The sequence below is a fragment of the Eutrigla gurnardus genome (genome assembly GCF_963514095.1).
Source record: "Eutrigla gurnardus genome assembly, chromosome: 1".
NCBI lineage: Eukaryota > Metazoa > Chordata > Actinopteri > Perciformes > Triglidae > Eutrigla > Eutrigla gurnardus.
In genome coordinates, this window is record NC_139915.1 from 25,955,630 (window position 1) to 25,976,485 (window position 20,856).

At 42.1% G+C, this 20,856-nt stretch overlaps 1 protein-coding gene across 4 annotated transcripts in view; it reads left to right on the plus strand.

The window, feature by feature from the left end:
* chd9 (chromodomain helicase DNA binding protein 9) overlaps positions 1 to 20,856 on the plus strand; it is a 64,098-nt gene that overhangs the window by 12,436 nt on the left and 30,806 nt on the right. For 3 of the 4 annotated variants that reach the window (XM_084013864.1, XM_084013863.1, XM_084013866.1), the window contains one exon: positions 7,363 to 7,772. In XM_084013864.1, the coding sequence (XP_083869990.1) occupies positions 7,363 to 7,772 (410 nt within the window). Of the gene's footprint in view, positions 1 to 5,113; positions 5,304 to 7,362; positions 7,773 to 20,856 lie in introns of those variants that run through there. The other variant, XM_084013865.1, reaches the window with a different exon arrangement.

Sequence of the window (20,856 nt, forward strand, 5' to 3'; positions counted from 1 at the left end):
TGGCTCACGCTCGGTGCTGACAATTAAGAGATACAAGAAGGGCAAATGTCCTAGTTGGAATCACTGCATTCTGTATTCTGCACAACCCACAAACCTGAAATCACAGCTGTTTTATAACCATTTTTACATGGTTATTAAGAAAATTATCATCATGAGGAAGCCAAAATAAAAAGACACCAAACCGAGGTCACTTTACATAAATATTGATATCACAACTTGACTTATACGAGTGTGAGTCGTTACTTTTCTAACTTCCTCTTTGTATTCTTCTGATGTGACAGCCAGTAAAAGGTGAAGGCAGGCGTCTTCTCTCTTTGCCGTGCATTCCTGTACTTTCTCCTGACAGTCACCCCCTTGTGTTCAATTCTGTCCTAGCAAGATCACCAAGCACAACTTGCTGCACTTCACATGGCTGTGTCTGTGTTCATAAACATTTTGATTAGCTATAGGAATGGCTCTCTTTGCTGAACATGATTAAATAAGGGGAGTCAATTAGCTGACTGCATAATGGCTAATGGGCTGTCTGTGTTTAAGCCTGTTGGCTTGGAGTTCATTGGACGTGCAGCAGGTCCGTACTGGTGACACATGTCAACGGATCAGCTGGATCAGTTAGTTAATTGTATCTAGTGCGCTAATTGCTGTAGCTGCACAGTGTAAATGATAAGTGTGTGTGTGTGTGTGTGTGTGTGTTTAGAGAGGGAATGTGTGTAAAAGAAAAGGAATGAATGAAACGGAGTGCTCACATTGCTCAAATACTGCTGACGGGGATGGTGGGCAGCACCCAGGTGCAAAGGTTTGTAACTGACTAGGATAAATGCCCTTTTAAAGAAAGTATGGAAATATAATTTAGTTGATTTCTTATGATGATATTGCAACTGAAGTGATATTTCTTTTTGTATAGTGACAATTCTCAGTTAGGCTTTGTGCAGCTTCTCTGGAGGGCACAATGCTCGGCCCTGCTACTGTTACTCCTGACCCTGAATAAAGGATCATTAATGCATGGTGCTGTATTTAATTGGTCGAGGAAGCATTGCTGTGCCTCACGTCTCCTTTAATTTGTCAACCCTGCTGCCGCCTCACGATTCAGTGAGGCCGCAAACTGGCCTGTAGCCGTACGCCTAATTAGCAGGGCCTAATCTTTTTGCACCTAGACATAACAGTGCATTCTATGTGTCATTAGCAAAGCGATAAGTATGAGATCTGGTGATGGGTGAGACGATGCATTCTTGGTAAACAGGCAACAGCACTGAGAAATGTTTTCGAGGAAGTGTGAAATGTGAGGCAAAGGTTCAGCCAAGGTTGGAGGTGAAAGTACTTTGTTTACGTCTATGTATTTTGTGGTGGAGTTGTCGAAGAACACCCTGATTTTTGGTGGTTTGACATCAAACACTTGAGTCGGCTGCAACACTGTGTAGCATTCACAACATTAACGGCTAATTAGTGAAGTTATTTTTCTCATCTGTTAAGACCAGAGACTGCTTTCTGGAACCTACCTAACTTCTTTCCTTCCTTTGAGATTGACCAAAGTTCCCAGAATGATCTGACAGGAAAGAACAAACTGTTAATTTGTGAACACCAAGTGTTGGATGTCAAACCACCACAAATCAGGTCTGAACCTGTGAAAAAACTGGTGGCTGTCTGACAGATGTAGTGCTTCATTATTGTGTCAACAAGGGCTATTTTGATTTTGTGATTCATCGATCAGTCTGGAAGTTTTGATTATAAATGTATATATTAATTTGTATCAACTAAAAATAAAATGACAAAGTAAAAGATTTATGACGGGATTAGCTACAGAACAGTATCCAAGATTTTGTGTGTGTTAGATGGCGAGGACAGCAGAGAATCATGTACTAATTTACCTACCACTTAATTGCAAATGTTGAAATTGAAATAACCAATAACCCGATCAAACACATTGTCTGCTGCAGTATACGTGCGTACTAGATCAAACGGCCTGTGGAAAATATTGTCATCAACACTGGGATGACATTATATTCCAGTTTGGCGATGGGTTTTCACCTCCTGTGCAGCCTCAAGTGTAGCAGCTATAGCTGTAGACTGTGAAGCACCAGTGGGTGCTAGCCATCTTGTCGTTTTCAGTTCATTGCTAGCTTTCAGCTCTCATTTCCCTAATGGTGAGTTAGTGGAGACTCTCACGGTGGCACAGGCAAGAATTGAGAGCAATGGCGCACTAATACAGGCCCTTTGATGAGGAAGTAATGGAGTGTTCAGAGACAGACACCTGTGCCTCTGCAGCAACCCTACCCCCCCCCCCCCCCTCTCCCTCTCTCTCTCTCTCTCCCCCTCCCTCCCTCCCCACACACAATTTTTTTTCCCCCACTGCTTCCTTTCACCAGCTCTGCTACTCCCCTCCCCTTCTCTACATCCCTCCCTCATCTGTCCTAAAGGAAGCCACTCCTCCTCGTACAGAGCTGCCTGGCTTGTTTGCATATTAACTGTTTGATAGCCAAGGAGCAGTGGCTTCATGCCATGTGACCGCTGAAGCATGTATACGATGTTATATGCTGTTATTCTCTTTTCTTTTTTTTCGTTGCAGTTTTTCGACACACGCACATAAGCAAACCTTTTCAATGAAGACAAACATGCATTTTTATGCTTTAAATAAGATGTCACTCAGACCCATTCAGTAATTCTTTTGCAGTCATTTAATGTTTCTAAACATAGCTAATTTGTTCCACCTTTTACAGTGAAATGGCCTTTTTGCGTTGTTGCACGGCAGATGCAGTATGCAGGCCACAGTTTTGTTGTCATTTGGCACTGGGATGAGTTTTAACACTCATTGCACTGTTGATGTGTTTGTAGTCAAAGCTTCCCCCCAGGTGCTGTACAGTGTTGGGAATTATCTGACAGTGGATTTGTTTAGCTTGGAAAGGACACTGTTGCTCAGCTCCCAGTAAAGTATGTGTGTGTGTGGTCTCCTTTTAAAGTCCAAACTCCAAGGCCTGGCATGGCAGGTGGATTTGATGCCTGCTGCTGCACACACTTGGAAAGGACGGCCATTTTTAAGCACATAGCATTCGTCTCTGTTTCTATAGGAGATATAAAGCTGTAAAATGTAAAACACATGAGAGAGATAGTGAGAGAACTTCCACCGTCATGCCTGTGTGTTTGTATTGATCTTGTATCCTCCCCCTCCTCTACGTGCACATTCATTCACTCACACACATTTTCAAAAAGGCTTTCCACACCATTTCAGTTGGTCAGTTGCATACATTTTATTTAGATTTCAGGTCAACATAGAATGTAAAGCACACAAAGAACATTTCATATTTATTAACATGTTCATCAACAAATTCCTTGGAGATCTTTGCTTTTTAAGATGTCTTGCTGTGCATGTTGTATTCACTCCTGATAGGGTTTTCTAGTCTATTGACTTGAAGGGATAATACGTGGCACTAAATGCGTACCCCTTCCTAGTCCGGTTCGACTCCTGGTATCACTGGGCAGCTCACATGTCAATGCGTGTAGCTGCATGAAAAGTGAACAGGGTGTTGGCTGGGGAAAGAAGCCTGTTCAGCTGATTTAGCACTGTAAATAAAGATTTAAAAGCTGATTGGATAACGGTCAAACTGAACCAGTAGTGTGGCGTGTACTGTACCTGGCTTCAGGCCAGCCATGTGTCTCTGCATAAAACCAGATACCATGTGCCTACTGGTGCACATGGCCCCTGCATCAGACTGTCGAAGTCCCCTGAAATACCGGCTCGTTCCTCCTAGAGGTGATGGTGCTTAGGAAGGGCTGTATGTCTTGGACAACAGCACCAACATACCAGTTTCCCCTCTTGAATTTTTTTTTTTTTACAGAGCAGGGTCACCAGGCTTTGACCTCACAAGTGCTTGAACTCACCACTGGAGACTCAGACTCAGCTGCATGTTCCTGGTTTGGTTGGGGAGTAGAAAGTCTGCTATATGGTGTTCATTTCTTGGTTGCAATGTTTTGTGCTGCTTGGATAATATTTTGATAACATTGTTAGCCTTTGGAGATTTGTTTGTCTGCTTGTTGATCTAGACTCTTCTGTATGATGCTGTTCTATAAGTACGTCAACATGTCATTGGCAGTAACCTACCTGGGGGAGAAAAAAAAAAGAGCCATGATGTTGACAATCTGTGGTGTAGGCAAAATCCGGTACTTCGGGGGTTAAGTTGTGAAAGTTAATGTAATAACTGCTAGCACCATCTGCTGGCCTACTTCCTTACAAAGAGAGAGAGAGTGAGTGAGTGTGTGTGAGTGAGAGAGAGAGAGAGAGAGAGAGAGAGAGGGAAAAACGAGTCTGGGTTTTAACGACATCTCTAATATTCATGCTGATGCATTTTGCTGCTTTGTGCTTTCATTTTCCGCCGCTCTGCCTGCCAGAGTCTCAAGCTCGCCATACGCGCCCCAGCCAGGGAGAGGTGAGGGCAGCGAGGACGAATGAGGAAAAAGACAAGTGGGGGGGGGAAGAGGAGGAAAAGACAACAGGCCAAACAAGCGAGCTAACACAAAAGCCCTTTTGTGTGTAATAAAAGGAGTAACCTACCTTATCCCAGCTGGTGAAGTACACGAGGAAGAGGCGCAAAAAAAGGGAAACGGCAGAGTGGAAAGACCGAGAGAACGCGTAATAAGAGGGGAGAAGGCTCGGACAGGCAGAGAAGAGCGCGTACCAAAGGCAGGCGGAAAGAGGAATCAATGAGAGGGGAGGAGAGAGGAGCCAGGGGAAGGCAACTCTGACACACACGCACAGAGAGAGAGAGAGAGTGAGGGAGACTTGGGTGAAGCCGGACGACAGCGAAGCAGCGCCAGAGCAGCAGAATGAGAGCTTCCTGGACTGCCACGCACCTCCTCTACCGCCCACAGCGCTGCTCCCTCATCACCCTGTGAAGAGACAAACGAGGGTGAGAGAGAGCGAGAGAGAGGGGGAGAGAGAGCTCCCATGCGCTCCTCTTGAGCCCTGCCTGCTGGGGGAGGAGGAGACGGACGGGTCCGGCGCTCTCACACTGCCTGAGGAGAAGAGCTGACCGGGGAGGAGGAGGAGGAGGAGGAGGAGGGGAGGCAAAACTAGGAGAGGGAGGGGAGAGAGAGTGGGGGGGGGGGGGGGGACGTACGGCGCTCAAGGAAGAGTGAGAGAAAAAGGGACTGTTGAAAGGGGGAAAAGAGTGTTTGGAAAGAGAAAGCGTGAGCGAGCCACGGAGAGAGAAAAAACCCGGCGAAAGGGCAAGGCTTTTGTTAGCTGGTTGGAGAGGGGGAGGAAAGAGGAAGAAAAAAACCCCACCATGTCTACAGTGAAGAGGCCAAGAGGAAGGGTAAGTGAGCTGCTCTGAGAGCTGGGAGGGAGGAGGGACGAGAGGAGGTGGGGGGGGGGAGGAGGAGGGGCCCGGCAGGAACTGAACAACCTCCTCTGCTACTGGCTCATGCTGCACTGCCGCCATCTTGAACTCATTGCTGCTTTATTTTCCTCCCCTCCATACTCATTTGCTTTGCTGTGCTAGACCTTATCAAGCCACACTGGATTTACAGTTTTATCTTCCCCCCCACCCCCACTGTCTGCTCATTCCATACAGCTCTTTCCCACCCGCTCTCCACGCCGCGCTGTAGTTTGCGTGCAGTGTGTGATGTGTGTGTGTGTGTGTGTGTGTGTGTGTGTGCGTGTGCGTGCGTGTCCTCCATGAGTTGAACCTGTCAGTCAGCAAGAGCTCACTACATGTGGAAATAAGGGGGAGAGCAAGGGAAAGCTGGCCGGTCCCAAATGGAGCTTACTCTACCTTTTCATGGACCGTAATGGTCCCCACCAATTTCATGGGACTACGTGCTGCTAGAGAGATTGAAATCACTGCAGTGCTGGCAGGCTGTAATTTCAGTTATTTATAGATGTATTACACAGCTGCAGAGCTCCCAGTATTGGTGCATTTTATCTTTTCTCCCTCATCTCTTTCTCCGTCTCTCTGATACAGGCCTGTTTTAATATTTTTTTGCTGTTTCTTTCATGTGCCGTCATGTTCTTCCGCTCTTGAGCGTTACTTTCAACCCCTCCCCCCTGTCTTTTACTCTTTTTTTACCATTAACTTGAATGAGAACATTCCAGCATGATCCAGTAAATTTCTACCTAATAGCCTCAGCAGCGTTGCACACGTGAAAATTATAATGCAGCTCTTGTGAGTGTGTGTGTGTGTGTGTGTGTGTGTGTGTGTGTGTGTGTGTGTGTGTGTGTGTGTGTGTGTGTGTGTGTGTGTGTGTGTGTGTGTGTGTGTGTGTGTGTGTGTGTGTGTGTGTGTGTGTGTGTGTGTGTGTGTGTGTGTGTGTGTGTGTGTGTGTGTCCCGTTTACTTCCAAATGAATCGCTAGTTATTCAACTCCCTCCCCCCACTTTGTTGGCGAGGTTCAAGCTAATTCTCTTTATTTAGCTAGCAGTGTGGAAAAAATGCAACCGGGCTGCGCCTGGGCCATCTACGCATACGCAACACATTTTTAGATTAGGTCATCCATTTATGGGTTCCCTCTCACCACAAGGAGCTTGTGTAGGCATAACCGCAGTCACATCATCTATTATTCACATATCATCATGTATCAGCCAGACTGGATAATTTATTGTCTGAAGGGATCCCTGTAACCTGCAACATTGAGCCCCTGTTTACCCGTACCCCCTTTTTTTTTTTTTTTTTTAGCTCACTCCACCTAAAAGAATTTTGTGTGTGCTGGACTCGGAGAGTTTCATGTCACATGGTTTCTCCCCCATCTGATCTGAATGAAGTCTTGGTTAAGGCACTGGCCAATCTCACGCTGAAGGTGCGCTGGTAGAATTATAAAGGAGGCTGAGCGTTGAAGTGAGCATCACCCCCCTTCTACCCCAAGCACCTGAGATGGGGATTGCAACAAGCTTTGCTGTCTAAGAAGTTCACAAAGCCTCCAGAAAGGTTTTATTTTTTTTCTGAATGAGTGACTGTTCAACCATTTTCTATAAAGGTTTGCTTGTATTTCTCTCTTATAAGCTGAGCTGTATGACTCTATAATGGCCTCCTATGTTCACATCAGCCACAAATAACAAGTTATTTATAACAAAAATTGGCAATGTGGCAAAAGGCATAGAATGATTTTCGTCTGATATTTTGGTTTTGTTTGCCCACTTCTTGTGAGAGATCCAGTCACGGTTTGCCTTTTGTACAACATCGACTTCAGTCACTCAACTCTGCTTCAAAGGTCAGGTGTCAACTTCATGCGTCTTGGTCCCTCTATAGAACATTTAGCACGGCTTCTAAGTTTAGGGTCACGCCATCTACAGTAGATGTCATAATCTCTGTTATAGTTGCCTTTTAAAGAGGGTCGTAATTCTTATAAAACCTTTTTATTTTTCTGCCTCTTTCCTCAGCCTCGAAAGAACACTAATGGTCCTGGTAGTCAGGTGCGGGTCCTCAGTCCCCCAATGAAGAGCAGCTCATCGTCGTCGTCCTCCTCGTCTTCATCATCTTCATCCTCATCCAGCTCCTCATCGGAGAAGAGGGCGTCCCGGATGACACATCATCAGATGGAGTCAGGTTCACTGGACAAGCAGGAGAAGGCTAATAGGATAATATCAGAGGCTATTGCTAAGGCCCGGCAGCGTGGGGAGAAGAACATCCCCAGAGTTATGAGTCCTGAGAGTTTCCCCAGCTCTTCCTCACAGCACAAGCACCGCAAACGTGAGCACAAAGGAAACGGCAAAGCACGACCTAAAGAGAAGACCTGTAGGAAGGCTTGTATTGTACCCTCCTCCAAGCCCAAGCAGAAGGCCAAGATCGGGTATGTAGTCACAGCCGTTAATACTCTTCTGCAAACCACTGAAATGCACCTTTTTTCACACCTTTAAACTGCTGCAGCATTTAATAAGCCTGAATGAACAAGTGACATATTCTACAGCAGTAAGGAAACACCCTGACATACTTTAGGAGATTTATGCATATGTGACCCAGAAATACTGGACTAAACTGCAGGAATCTATATTTTCCAAATACATTTATTTTTTGTAGTGACTATTTTGGTAAATCATCATAGAATGATCAAATGGACACAAAATGTATGCATTAAATACATTGATATGCATATCCTTGTGATTGATATTTATATCAGTGTGAACAGAGAAGAGTTAAGCTTTTAATTTCTTTTCTGAACATCAAATAATCAACATAATTTCACTAGTATTTTGTCAGTACAGAAAAAGGTTTCTTCGCTGCAGACTTTCCCTTCTAAAAGGACATTTGGATTCTCTCAGATCATCTTCACTTCATCCATTTTCTGTTTAATATGCCAAACCAACCGCAGATTGTTACAAAGTACTCTGAGGACCAGATATTCAAAGTGCAAGGTTAACGCAACGCTTTCACTTGCTCTGATATGTGGAAAATACTAACAAAACAAAACCTGATCCAAGAAGCTGTAGGGGACAGCTGAGATTTATTTTTAAATATGAGATGGTATGATGTGTTTTTTAATGTGCATCTTTAGAGGCCACATTTGCTGCTGTTCATTAATATCTGGCAAGCTGCTGAATTGCTAGGCTGCCTCTCTGCACATGATCTATTGATAGATAGATAGATAAAACCATAAATAAAATCAGAACTATACTATTAATTTAAAATCTATCCTGTTAAGAGTCAAGTTGGGTTGAGCTGAGAATCTAAGCGCTATTACTTGATGATTCAAATAATATTGTCTTGAGAATGCTCATATTAAACAATGCATACATTTGAATATGTTAGGATTGATCAGCTCTGCCTGTGCTGTTGCCCGTTTTCACTTACTGAACCTGCTTGTGTACCGGTTGATTTTGCTGATGCATTGTTTTACTAGCCTACATGTTCTGTCTCTTGCCAAGATGGAAGCTCAAAGTTCAACAGAATTTACAGCACGCCATAACAATAAAGCAGGCTCTGTCATCGGCACAGACATGGGAGGAGCAAACAAAAGACTGCATTTACATGTGAGACAGTGCTGCAGAGTATATTTCAGGCAAGTAGTGCTGATGTTTAGATACCGTGATCTGCCTCCCATCCCCCTGTTTAACTGCTATAAGCAGTATGTAGCTATAAGCCACACCCAACGCAAGCTATTGAAATATCAGCTGGTGCAGATGTGAGGGGCAGAGGCAGGGAGCTGAAGGAAAATGGTTTAGATGGAGAAATGCCAGATTGTGCTGCTGAAAACACCCATGGTGTTAGTTGTAACCATGATTGAGAAAGCGTGTGTGTTTTTTAGACTTGGTGTGAGAGTGACTGACAATGGTCAACAGCATTATCTGGCTGGCAGCTATGTTGATTAATGATTCAATGAGCTAAATGGAGGGAGAAAAGCTGTTGCAGACAATGGATTTAGCTGGGTGTGTGCATGTGTGTGTGTGTATGCTAGTGCGTGCGCGTGTGTTTGTGTGTGCTCGTGCATGCGTGTGTGTGTGTGTGTGATAATGTCAAAGTTGTGGTAGTGCTGATGTTTGAGAAAACGGTGAGATGATGGAGGAATCGCTCATAGTGATACAGCTCCATTGGCTTTCTAGCTTTAGCTGCATGTACGCGCCTGGTGATGCTGCCGGTAACTCGGGCCTCTTAGCTGTTTGGTTCACTAAAGGATCGTTAATCTGGTGGCATCACTGAACACGCTCTGTCTTGATCATTAAATAGAAGCACAGTTTGATCATGTAATTTAACTTTGAGGCAAAACACTTTGGAGAACGGGGCGCTTAACACCCTGCTCTGCACACCCAGATACTTATCCCCCTACTTAACCACCTTTGCAGTCGTGGAGACAAAAGCTGATGAAACAACCAGCATTTAATCAAATGCAATCCAAGACTCAATCTTGAAAGGCAGCTTACAACTGGTCTGCATTCTGTCATTTAAATATGTTACTGATAATGATCCTTGTGGTTGCAAGTAAATGAGCTGTGTAGCCCATTTTTATTAATGTTAACTGTACTTGGCCTGCAGAAAAAGCATCAGCTTAGGCTACATAACCTGCTTATTGTCTTTCTTTTTTTTTAATGGCATTAATTACGTCATGCATTCCGGCCATTTTGAAACATCAAATTTATATTCTTCTTCCTGCTGTTATTCAGCCTGGCCAGGTGGAAGACTGGCATGAAATCTTACATAAACTTTTATATAAGCCATGACCTTTTTATACTTGTTCGATAGCTTTGTTTCTGTATTTGTTTAGTCTCTCAACCAAATCTATTTAAGTTTCTCAACACAGACGAGTGCGTTCTGTTTCCGTGGGCTCAGTATTAATGCCACTATGCTGTGTTTTGTTGACCTCTTTCGAGTGTAATGTAATATTTAGGATGCATTTGAACTTGTAACACTTTGTGATTTAGGCTGAACTTTCAGTGTATTAATGTCATACTCGCACTAGATACTGCTTGAATTAAATTTAGAATATCTCCCACATCTAGTAGGCTTTTAAAATTCAATTACTTTCTCCAATTTTGCCATGACTGTTAATATTTATTTTTTCACAGTCCTTTAGAATGTGGCCGTGATCATTTACAGTTGTAGCACCGGCCCCCTCTGTCTCTCTTGCTCTCTCTCTCTCTCACTCTCTCTCACTCTCGCTCTCTCTCACTCTCTCTCCCTATCCCTCTCCCTTTTTGTTTTAATGAGAAAAGAAGTTCAGATGTGCGGGGCATGTGTGGAAATGTGGCAGTGACGTACAACTCTTGTCTGTACATAAGAGGCTTGTGGGAGTGTGTGAACATTTTGTCTGAGGTGTGAAAATTCATTGCTTGCAAATGCTCGTAGTAGAGCTTTAACTAATTAGAAACTGCGCAGTAAAGACAGAACGGACCATTTGTAACAAATCTTTCTCAAGAGCTTAATAATGATGCTTAAGGCCTCAATAACTAACAGAAAAATATGCTTACTGGAGTATAATGTCCATTTCCCCTTTTTTATTAGAAATGATCAATTATGAAAACATGAAGATGACAAACCTACGTATATCATGTTCTTTCAAAGCACAAGGAGGAGGCTTTTCCCTCTCAATCATAACTTGAAGTCTGTGGCGGTGTCTTCATCTGCAGATGCAGATGCCAGTTGTGCCTCTTTTCTTTTAATTTGACTGTTCTGGGCGTCAACCTCCTATGAAAACCGTAGCGACCAGGTGCCAGATTGTAAGCACGCCTCCTCGGAAAAAATCAAGGCGTAAAGCGTAAGTATAGCGAGGCGAAATGCCAAGCCAACAGAGATTGTTCCAAAACGAGGGTGAATCTGGGGTTGGCTTTCACCCGGCTGGCGAGCACCGTAACCCTCGTTGAGCTGGGGGAGGAGGGGCCGACTTTTGGATGATGTGTTAACAAACCGCAACTGGCAAATCTAACTCATTCTGCCTTTAAAGGACAGTAACGGATCCAGCAAGTTTCACTGAGGCCGGCAGTTTTAGGCCTTGAATCGTCAGAAGTTGGAGCGTGATCAATCACAGGCTCATGGCACTGTAATGTAAACATGAGAACTAAAATGTAAATACTACTGTATTGGCCTGAACACCAGACGACCGGATTATAGCCCCTCTTTTTCAACACTTGCTTTCTGACTTTTTAATGCATCTACGGAAACTGAAGTAAGCAAAGTAGGCAGATGAATAATAAAATGATTAAAATGTGTTTTCACTTTATAAATAAATAAAACAACATCAGATATTGATTACCAGACAGACAGGAGGAAGCTTGCCAGACTAGCGCAACAATCAGTCAAGCCGTAATATAAGACTGACTTAGTTTCACAGGTGTAACTAATAACAGTGTTGCAGTGGCTCACACAGACAAAAGGGGACATGCTTCCCTGAATTTATAAAGATGATTATGAGACATTTGTTATGTCAGTTGTTTTTTTTCTTCTCTCAAACGTAACATCCAAAAAGATTTGAGCCAATGTATTTGCATTAAGCACGCTGCAGCGTTGTAAGTCTACCTTGTACCTGTATTGTGCGTCTATACGGTGACAGTGGGAGTTAGTCTTCCGTTACTAACGTGGCGTAATGAAAACGGCCTACTTGACGAGACGCTCCGGGGAGAAATTCATACTGGAGGAGAGTCCTGATCATATGCACACACACACCACCCAGGATCTCCCCATTAAATATGAATGCAGCATGGCAGCACAAGGTACTAACCTCCTACTAGGTTCTTTACTTCTGTCTCTGCTCTGTTGAGGGTGTGTGAAAGCTTTCAGATGGCTTCAGGTAACACTTCCCACTCTTTCATTGCATCTGATTCTCCTTTACGCTGGGAATGGGGCCTGAGATAACACCTGTGACCCTAATTGTCCGAGTACTTACCGTACATTTCTGTTTCTCTGAGACCACTGTGCTTTTCTGAGTTTCTATTTGAAACTGCTATTCTGCTCAATTCAAGTGTCTTCTGAATTACTTTGCTACTTTACTCTACCAGCTGCTTGGCAAGCGATTTAGGGGTCATATCATCACATGGAAAATCTGTCTCACTGATGAGAAACATAAATGAAAGCAGCTGATTAAAATATGGATGCAGCAGCCGCTGCAGCAGGTGGACTAGCAACATGACACGTATCCAAGAAAAGATGTCGAGTAGTTGTCAGCCATCCTTTTCTTGGCTATTAAAGTGATTTAATATCAAGTAGGGCTCCTGATCAGGGTTTGTAAATTACTAATCTCCCAACGGATAATAATAATACAATTTTATAATAATAAATAATCAAGCTACACATAGACTGTAAGATCCAAAAGCCTTCAAACAAAACATATCGACATGGAAGCTCCTGTGCATTGCTGTCGAAAGAGGACATTACCCTCGGGAATCACTAATCATCCGTTTATAAAATGTTGTTTCAAAAGTAGCGCATGTAACTTCATCATATTCCCTAATGCATAACAAAAATTGTAATTGGCTGTGTGAGATCCATGCTGAACCATAGGCCTTTTCGCTGCAGTCATTTTCACTTGACATAGGCAGGTGTTATTAATAACAGTAATAACCTAATGTTCTCTCAAGAATAGGAGTCAAGTTGGTTTTCCTCACCTCAAATTGAATGATCTATTTTCATTGAAAGAGAAGAAGTCTATGAAAAGAGTCTATGGCAGTAAAAGCATATTACAAATGTCACCTAAGCTCTTTGGGAGGGGGACCACAAGGCCTTCGACTCTAAATCAAAGGAGGAGGAGAAACACGTTTTCAGTTGGGATATTGCTGTAAATTGTGAAAGTTTAGCATTTACATTTTTTTAATTAATTAAAAAAAGGCACTGGTAGATTTTAAGTTTGACCCGCTGTATAGGTACACATTGTGTACCAAAGAATTTACTAGCAAAATCTACCCTTTGGTGAGGCAAGGGTTATTTCACAGGCCAGGCTTGACTGATCACAGCTCTCTCTGTGCTGGAATTTTGCTTTTCGAGGCAGCCTACCTGCTGAAAAATAAGCTCCTATAATCATCAGATGAAAGCACTGTGCCGCTCATTCCCCCCCTTTTTTTTTCTTGTTTCTCCCTCTCCCTCCTCCTTTACATTTTTTTCCCTAATATAAATTTGGTCCTTCCAGCCGTGCATCCAATGTTTCCTGTGAGAAGGCATACTCTAAAAATGCTGATACAACAAAGCAGCAGGATAGCAGGGAAATATCAAACAAAATGGTGCTCGTGAGATCAATTACATGATAGAAAATGGAGGTTTAAGTCTCGCGTATATGCAGCAGCGTATAGCTCTTCATATTTCAGGGCTTGCCTGCTAGCCATCTAATCTCCTTTCCTCACTTTTTCATTAGGAAGAGCTAAAGCTGTTTTATTAATTGTGCGTTATCCTGGTAAATCCCTTGCAGGGTGTGTAGGTGTGCATGTTTATGTGTGCTTGTGTGTGATATATAAACAGGTTTGTGGGTCTATGTTGCTGGTCTTTGAGTTGAAAGTCATATAAAATGTACACAATCTTGTGACTGTGTGTGTGTGAGAGCGTTGCACATTTTTTGAATGTTTGCTGAATAAAGCCAAAAACTCCCCTGTGTGGCCATGTGCACGGTGCTGATACAGTATTTGCCTTTTGAGAGGGGGCCTGATGCTGCTGTGACTACTGTTTCCAGTTGTGTGTTGTGTGGCACTGAGATTATAGCCTTCCATTCATAAGAAGGGGGATTTCCTGACAAGGACCAGCGCTACTGTCTCAATAAGCCCCTCGGGATGAGAAATGCACACACACACACACACACACACACACACACACACACACACACACACACACACACACACACACACACTTAACAGCGGTTTTGAAGGATACTCCATCACACACAATCAGAATTCCTGAGAAAGACGCACTTAAAGGCGATGACTGCCTCTCTGAGACGCTAAATCACCACATTGCGGTCTTGGCCTGCAAAGCACCATCATATCTTGGTTCTATTTTAATCAAACCCTCACATATACACTCTCAGTGGCGGCATGCCAAGTAGGGCAGGACAACACTAGGGGGACAAGGGATGGAGGTTATTTGGCACAATAGGAGGATGGGAGCCAAGCGAACCTCCAACTGCAACCTCTCTATCTCCCTCTGAAGAATAAAGCTAGTGGTAGCCTATCATCGGGGATCACTCTGTAATGTCGGATTGGGGGCAGTTGTAGTCTAATTAGAGATGATTATGTCTGGAGGATGGCCTCTTTAATACTTGGTGTGGAGGCAAATAAATCACTTCCCTCAGGTCAGCCAGCATCATCCAGGTGGAAATGGACCTAAATGTATGATTTTGAAGCAAGGTGGTGTAGGAGAGTGTGCAGTTGGTAATTAGAGAAGATTGGCTTCTATCGAGCGGAGGACATCTGGAGGAGAAAAAAGAAAAAAATGGTGTTTATCGTGGTATCTATTATAATGTAAATGTTATTAATACAATAAGATATTAATTTGTGTCTGGATCAGGGGAGTTGTACTGTGGAAATAATGAAAATAATGGCAGAAAATAAAAATTAAATTAAATTATTGTTTCATTTCTGGTTTCAAAATGATTAAACATAAACCAAGCACAACTTCCCACTCATACCGGAGTGCTGTCAGCACTTCGATCTCCTTGTGTCATTTACTATTTAATTATAGAAAAGCAATCATTTCATTGCTGCCTAAAGTCAGAAAAAAAGTAATTATCACAAAGACATTACTGGAAAGCCTTAGTCGTACACATGTAAAGTTTGATTATCCAAATACTAAGCAATGATAATCCAGCTAACTAAACTGTGTATTTAATTTTCCATTTTTTAAATGTAGGTTTATCTGCAATGTTTTGTTCTTGCACTGTCCCTTAAATGGTGACAAAAACTGGACTGGTTACAATTCTTTTCTTTTTGTCTTCTTTTTATTCCACAAAAAGTACATGGCAGTTGTCGCACAGCTCCCTGCCAAACGCTTTGGCATTTACTTATGTACAAAAGCCAGTTTTAAAAACAGAAATCTATACAATAGCCTGCCTGTTGAATTCTATGTCGAATACATACTGTTGTGCAGGCCAGACATAGCTGGGTATTGTGTCAAGAAAAGTGTTGAGTAACATTTGAGTCGACTTTACGTGTGTATTTCTCTGTAATTGTGTATTGCAAAACATTTAAGGTCCTGAATGTCCAAGACGCGTATACTGTGCTTAAAAAGCCTATGTCAACATAGTTTTATGTATTGATTCTCTTGACATTTACCATTTGAGCTAGACCGTCTGAGAGTTACATGAGGTTTCATGCGTTCAATAGGTTGTCCAGAAGTCCTGTCTTCACTACATAGTTTTGTGCAAGATGGGTTTTCTACTACTTAGCCATATGGTAGGATTACAAGAAGAGACTTATCTAATAAACTGTGTTAAAATAAATAAAAGGCTTCTTGAAATCAGACGCAGGCTTGTTTGATACAATGTTCAGTTTATCATACAGGCAGTGTTCTTCTACAGAAACTAGTGTAAAGCAAACGGTGGTTATTTGGTCAATTTCTCAATGTTTCTTTCGTGAGCTTATTTGAGTGTTACCCTTCTAACCCGCTAACACTTATGTGATATCACTTAGCCATCCGTCTCTTATAATTCAAGGTCAGCCGGTATCGTTGCTATGGAATGTGAAGTGCCTGTGCGAAAGCCCTAAAGAGAGTCCTTCAGGCAGACTTGACTGTGACCCTGAAGAGTAGACATGACTGCTTTTCAAGCTTCTTTCTTCTCAGTAAGAAGTTAATTTGAAAGTCCTCCCTGTCATTTTAGTTGTTATATTTCAGCTTGTGGCGTTCTAGGCAATGGGGGAGCGTGTCCGTCAGCATTGTCGCTAGTAAACCCCTTGGGTGGTCCTCCTCTGTATCTGCCACAGCAGGGTGGAACAGGCTGTAACCATCGCTAAGATGTGGTTTATGTGTGTTTCTGTCTGCTCCAACTATGCCATGTTTCTCGTGTAAAGAGAATGCATGCCGTACAGTATATGTACAATGCATACTGTACAGTATATGGCAGTACCCAGCAGTCACCTCGCCAGCAGTGTTGTCTGTCTGTACCGGCTCATTCGATGATTTCACAGCCGTCAAGTATCTCGTTTCACAGTTCAGGTTTTTGCATATGGGGATCAGAGAGATTCTTAGCCCTGTTATATGCTGTTAACTGCTGAGCGGCTGCCTGGTGATGAGACACTGGTATTCTGCTAGGCCCGTATCCCAGCCAGCTTTTATTTGGTAGAGGAAGAACGTTGTGTTTTGTCCTATTCCCCACAGCTGGTTATTTATTTATTCATTTTTTATCTTGTCACTCTGACATGGCACATTTTTTAACCATTCATAGTGTGAGTGGACGTGTGCCGGTGTTGTTTTTCCACAGGAAGTGATGTCATCCTGAATATTCCCACCCACGTTGTCAAATACACTCCCAAGGGCATGTTGCATGGCAACCATAAGGTGTCATTGTCGAGAGGATTTGTGAAATGCAATACCATCCAGAGGGGGCAGGGACAGCTCTTCAGCCGTGTTTGTCTCTGCTCCACCCACAGTATATACTTAAGTCATGCTCTTATAAGTTGGATAAAAGCTAGATTTACAAATATTTTACAATTCTAGCTCATTGTGCTCTATATAACACAATGTGTATAGCACAGTTTAGTGCAGAGGTTCTCTGGCTTTTTGGGTCCAGGGACCACTAACAGGGGAGAGCATTGTTTAAGGACGCCCTCATAATTGTAACAGTTACTGATTTGTGACAGATCATTCATAGCAGAGGGTCCTGTTGCCACAAAGCTAACGTGGGTGGGAGTAATGGACACATTACGTTTATATTTAGACCCCACTTTGAGAATCACTGGTTTACTACATGGGTCATTCCGTGTCATTTCATCAAATGCCTCCCACCTGACCATCTCAGAATGTCCTGAAAAAATTTGAGTACAAAGACACACTTGTTAATAGGACAAATCCAAAATATTAGGTCTCTACTGTCAACAGTTTCCTCATGAAACGTCATTGAATGAAGGGTAGTTTAGACGGTTTTTGGCATCATACTCTGAAAAGCCATTTTTAAACGGCATTATCTGGAAAACTATCTCACCTGTGGCCTTCAAAATTTCTACAGTGTATATCTGTTACTAATAGCCTCCAAACATGAAATATCAGGGGTGTAGCTCATTGATAAGCTAGTATGGTAGGTACTTAAAAAGGGGCTTGTTGAAATAAAGTAGTACATTTGAAGAGTGGCTGAGCTCCCATTTTTACAGATAAAAGACTTCTATCACTTCTGCCTCTATCTCTGGTGTTAGCTTAAACATTCTACAAAATATGGTCTCTCTTAGATTATTAGTTTCACAGATATTAAGGCTCAAAAATGGAAGTAAACACATCTTTGCCCAACTTCAGAGTCATATTCCAAAAAACTGACAACACGTATCAGGTCTAAACGTACTTTTTTTGAAAGATCATATTCTTGTTAAAATCATATTAAAAAATCAGGAGGGTGTTTTGCCTCATTTTGTCGCAATGATTTTTTAAAATCCTGATATTGGTGGGGGTTTTGTGGCCGGTTGTGGTACTGCATGTCCTACAGCCTACCAGTAAACATCACAGGAGGGCAATTCAAATGTGTTTTTTACCATTTACCAAAGACTTACATGTGACTAAATGCTACTGATAAATTTAGCCTTACGAAAACATTAAAATGTAGCACAGTTGTAGTTACAGAGGCAATAAGTCCTTGAATGTGAGTTAAACATGGTGAAAGCAGCTTTTAATGTCTTAAACCATGAACAAAAATAGCATAATATTGAAGACTGTACATTTTGTCATACTTTAAGTATATAAATACCACAACCAAATCAAATAATAATCTTAATTTGAGCATAAGATTTTACATTACAGTACAAAAGTCTCCAAAGTTTGATATTGAATAACAGTTTGTCTCTATGCTCACTGTGAGGGATCACACATTTTTCATCTTTTAGATCCAATTCCTTCGTCACATTCATTAATTTGGCAGTCACTTTAGAAATTGTCTAATGTACATCTCTGCTCTGTTGTGCTCATCTTTTTTGATGGCATACATGCACCCAGTTACTGTAGAGGGAACGTCAAATCTTGCAATTCTATGCTGCAGTGAGACATTGCACATGTCTTCTCTTCTTGGCCAGTAGAAACTCTTGGCAGGGCCATGTGGGTGCATGAACTGAACCAGTACATCTTCATCTGAAACATCTCTGATACTTCCTATCCACCATTTCTGATCATAACTCACATATTGTCTCATAGTGAGCATAGAGACAAACTGTTATTCAATATCAAACTTTGGAGACTTTTCTACTGTAATTCAAAATCTTTATGCTCAAATTAAGATTATTATTTGGTTTAGTTGTGTAATTTATATACTTAAAGTATGACAAAATGTACAGTCTTCAATATTATGCTATATTTGTTCATAAGACATTAAAAGCTGCTTTCAGCATGTTTAACTCACATTCAAGGACTTATTGCCTCTACAACTGTGCTACATTTTAATGTTTTCGTGAGGCTAAATTTATCAGTAGCATTTAGTCACATGTAAGTCTTTGGTAAATGGTAAAAAACACATTTGAATTGCCCTGCTGTGATGTTTACTGGTAGGATAATAAGACATGCAGTACCAAAAACGGCCACAAAAACCCCACCAATGTCAGGATTTTAAAAAATCACTGCGACAAATTGAGGCAAAACACCCTCCCGATTTTTTAATATGATTTTAACAAGAATATGATCTTTCAAAATAAGTAAGTTTGGACCTGATACGTGTTGTCAGTTTTTTGGAATATGACTCTGAAGTTGGGCAAAGATGTGTTTACTTCCATTTTTGAGCCTTAATATCTGTGAAACTAATAATCTAAGAGAGACCATATTTTGTAGAATGTTTAAGCTAACACCAGAGATAGAGGCAGAAATGATAGAAGTATTTTATCTGCAAAAATGGGAGCTCAGCCACTCTTCAAATGTACTACTTTATTTTCAACAAGCCACATTTTAAGTACCTACCATACTAGGTTATCATTGAGCTACACCCCTGATATTTCATGTCTGGAGGCTATTAGTAACAGATATACTCTGTGAAAATTTTGAAGGCCACAGGTGAGATAGTTTCCCAGATATTGCTGTTTAAAAATGGCTTTTCAGAGCATGATGCCAAAAACCGTCTAAACTACCCTTCATTCAATGATGTTTCATGAGAAAAGTATTGACAGTAGAGACCTAATATTTTGGATTTGGCCTAGTAACAAGTGTGTCTTTGTACTTTAATTTTTTCAGGACATTCTGAGATGGTCAGGTGGGAAGATTTTCAGAAATTTGATGAAATGACACGGAATGACCCACATGTCTGTGTTGATGTGGGTTTTACTCTGTTGTATCTCCACACTGTGTGAAGATTTATAAGAATGATACAGAGAAAATAAAAGAGCATGTCTGTCTTTGATAAAAGCAAATGTCATCAGTCAGTGACAGTCTACGATGGAAGCAAACCAGGATGCTACTGCGAGGAGCTCTAACAGAAACTATTTAAAAATGATGAAGTTTAAAGACATTCAGCCCCTAAATCTAAATACATGGAGTCTTTCTTTTAAATGTCTTGTTGAACAAGCTAATATGTTATGGTAACAGGTTGGCGTCCTGTTCCATACAGTACCTTCTCCTGTGTAGTGGGTCCACTTGTCGTTTGAAGAACCGACTTGCTGTCCAACAGCGTGAATGTTTGCTAACAATAGAAGATATTGGCAAGCGTGGGAATCTTTGTTCACACTCGATACAAGTCTCTAATGTACTCTCATATGAACAAGCCCTACAGGGACATCCTTCTCACTGGAGACATACCTGCTCATGCCACAGTCTGTTTGAGTAGGCCTTTGATTGTGAGTGAGTGGAGAACAGAGCATGTGTGCCTTTTTGGAGCAAGGCTTTGTGGGTTTCTGTCTATGCAAACCCATCGGAGAGTGAGCGAGTGAAGATCTGGTTGTGCGTCAGTATGATAGCCGTGTTTTTTATTCCCCCCCTTCCTCTTAACATCACACCAAGCCACAGATTTGGCGCCTGTGGCTTCCAAGAGATAATGCATGCGGAGAAGCGTAAGATAGAATGTGCGTGCATATGTGGTGAGAGAATATATGGGGAAAGGTCACAGAAATAATATGCGACTGTGTGTGAAAAAGAGAGCTCGAGGATGAAGCACTGGCGAAAAAGGAAAAACCATGCGTTTATTCATTGTGCAATCTGCTGCTATCTGGGCTCCTGATATCACCACATCTCTGCAGTCTGTCTTGGTGCTTTGAATGGTCATGAGGTCACAGTGAGAATTCAACACTCGCAAACGAGCAATGGAGGCTTAAAGGGAAAAATATTTGCCAAATTATGATCAAATGATGTTCAAGGTGGGA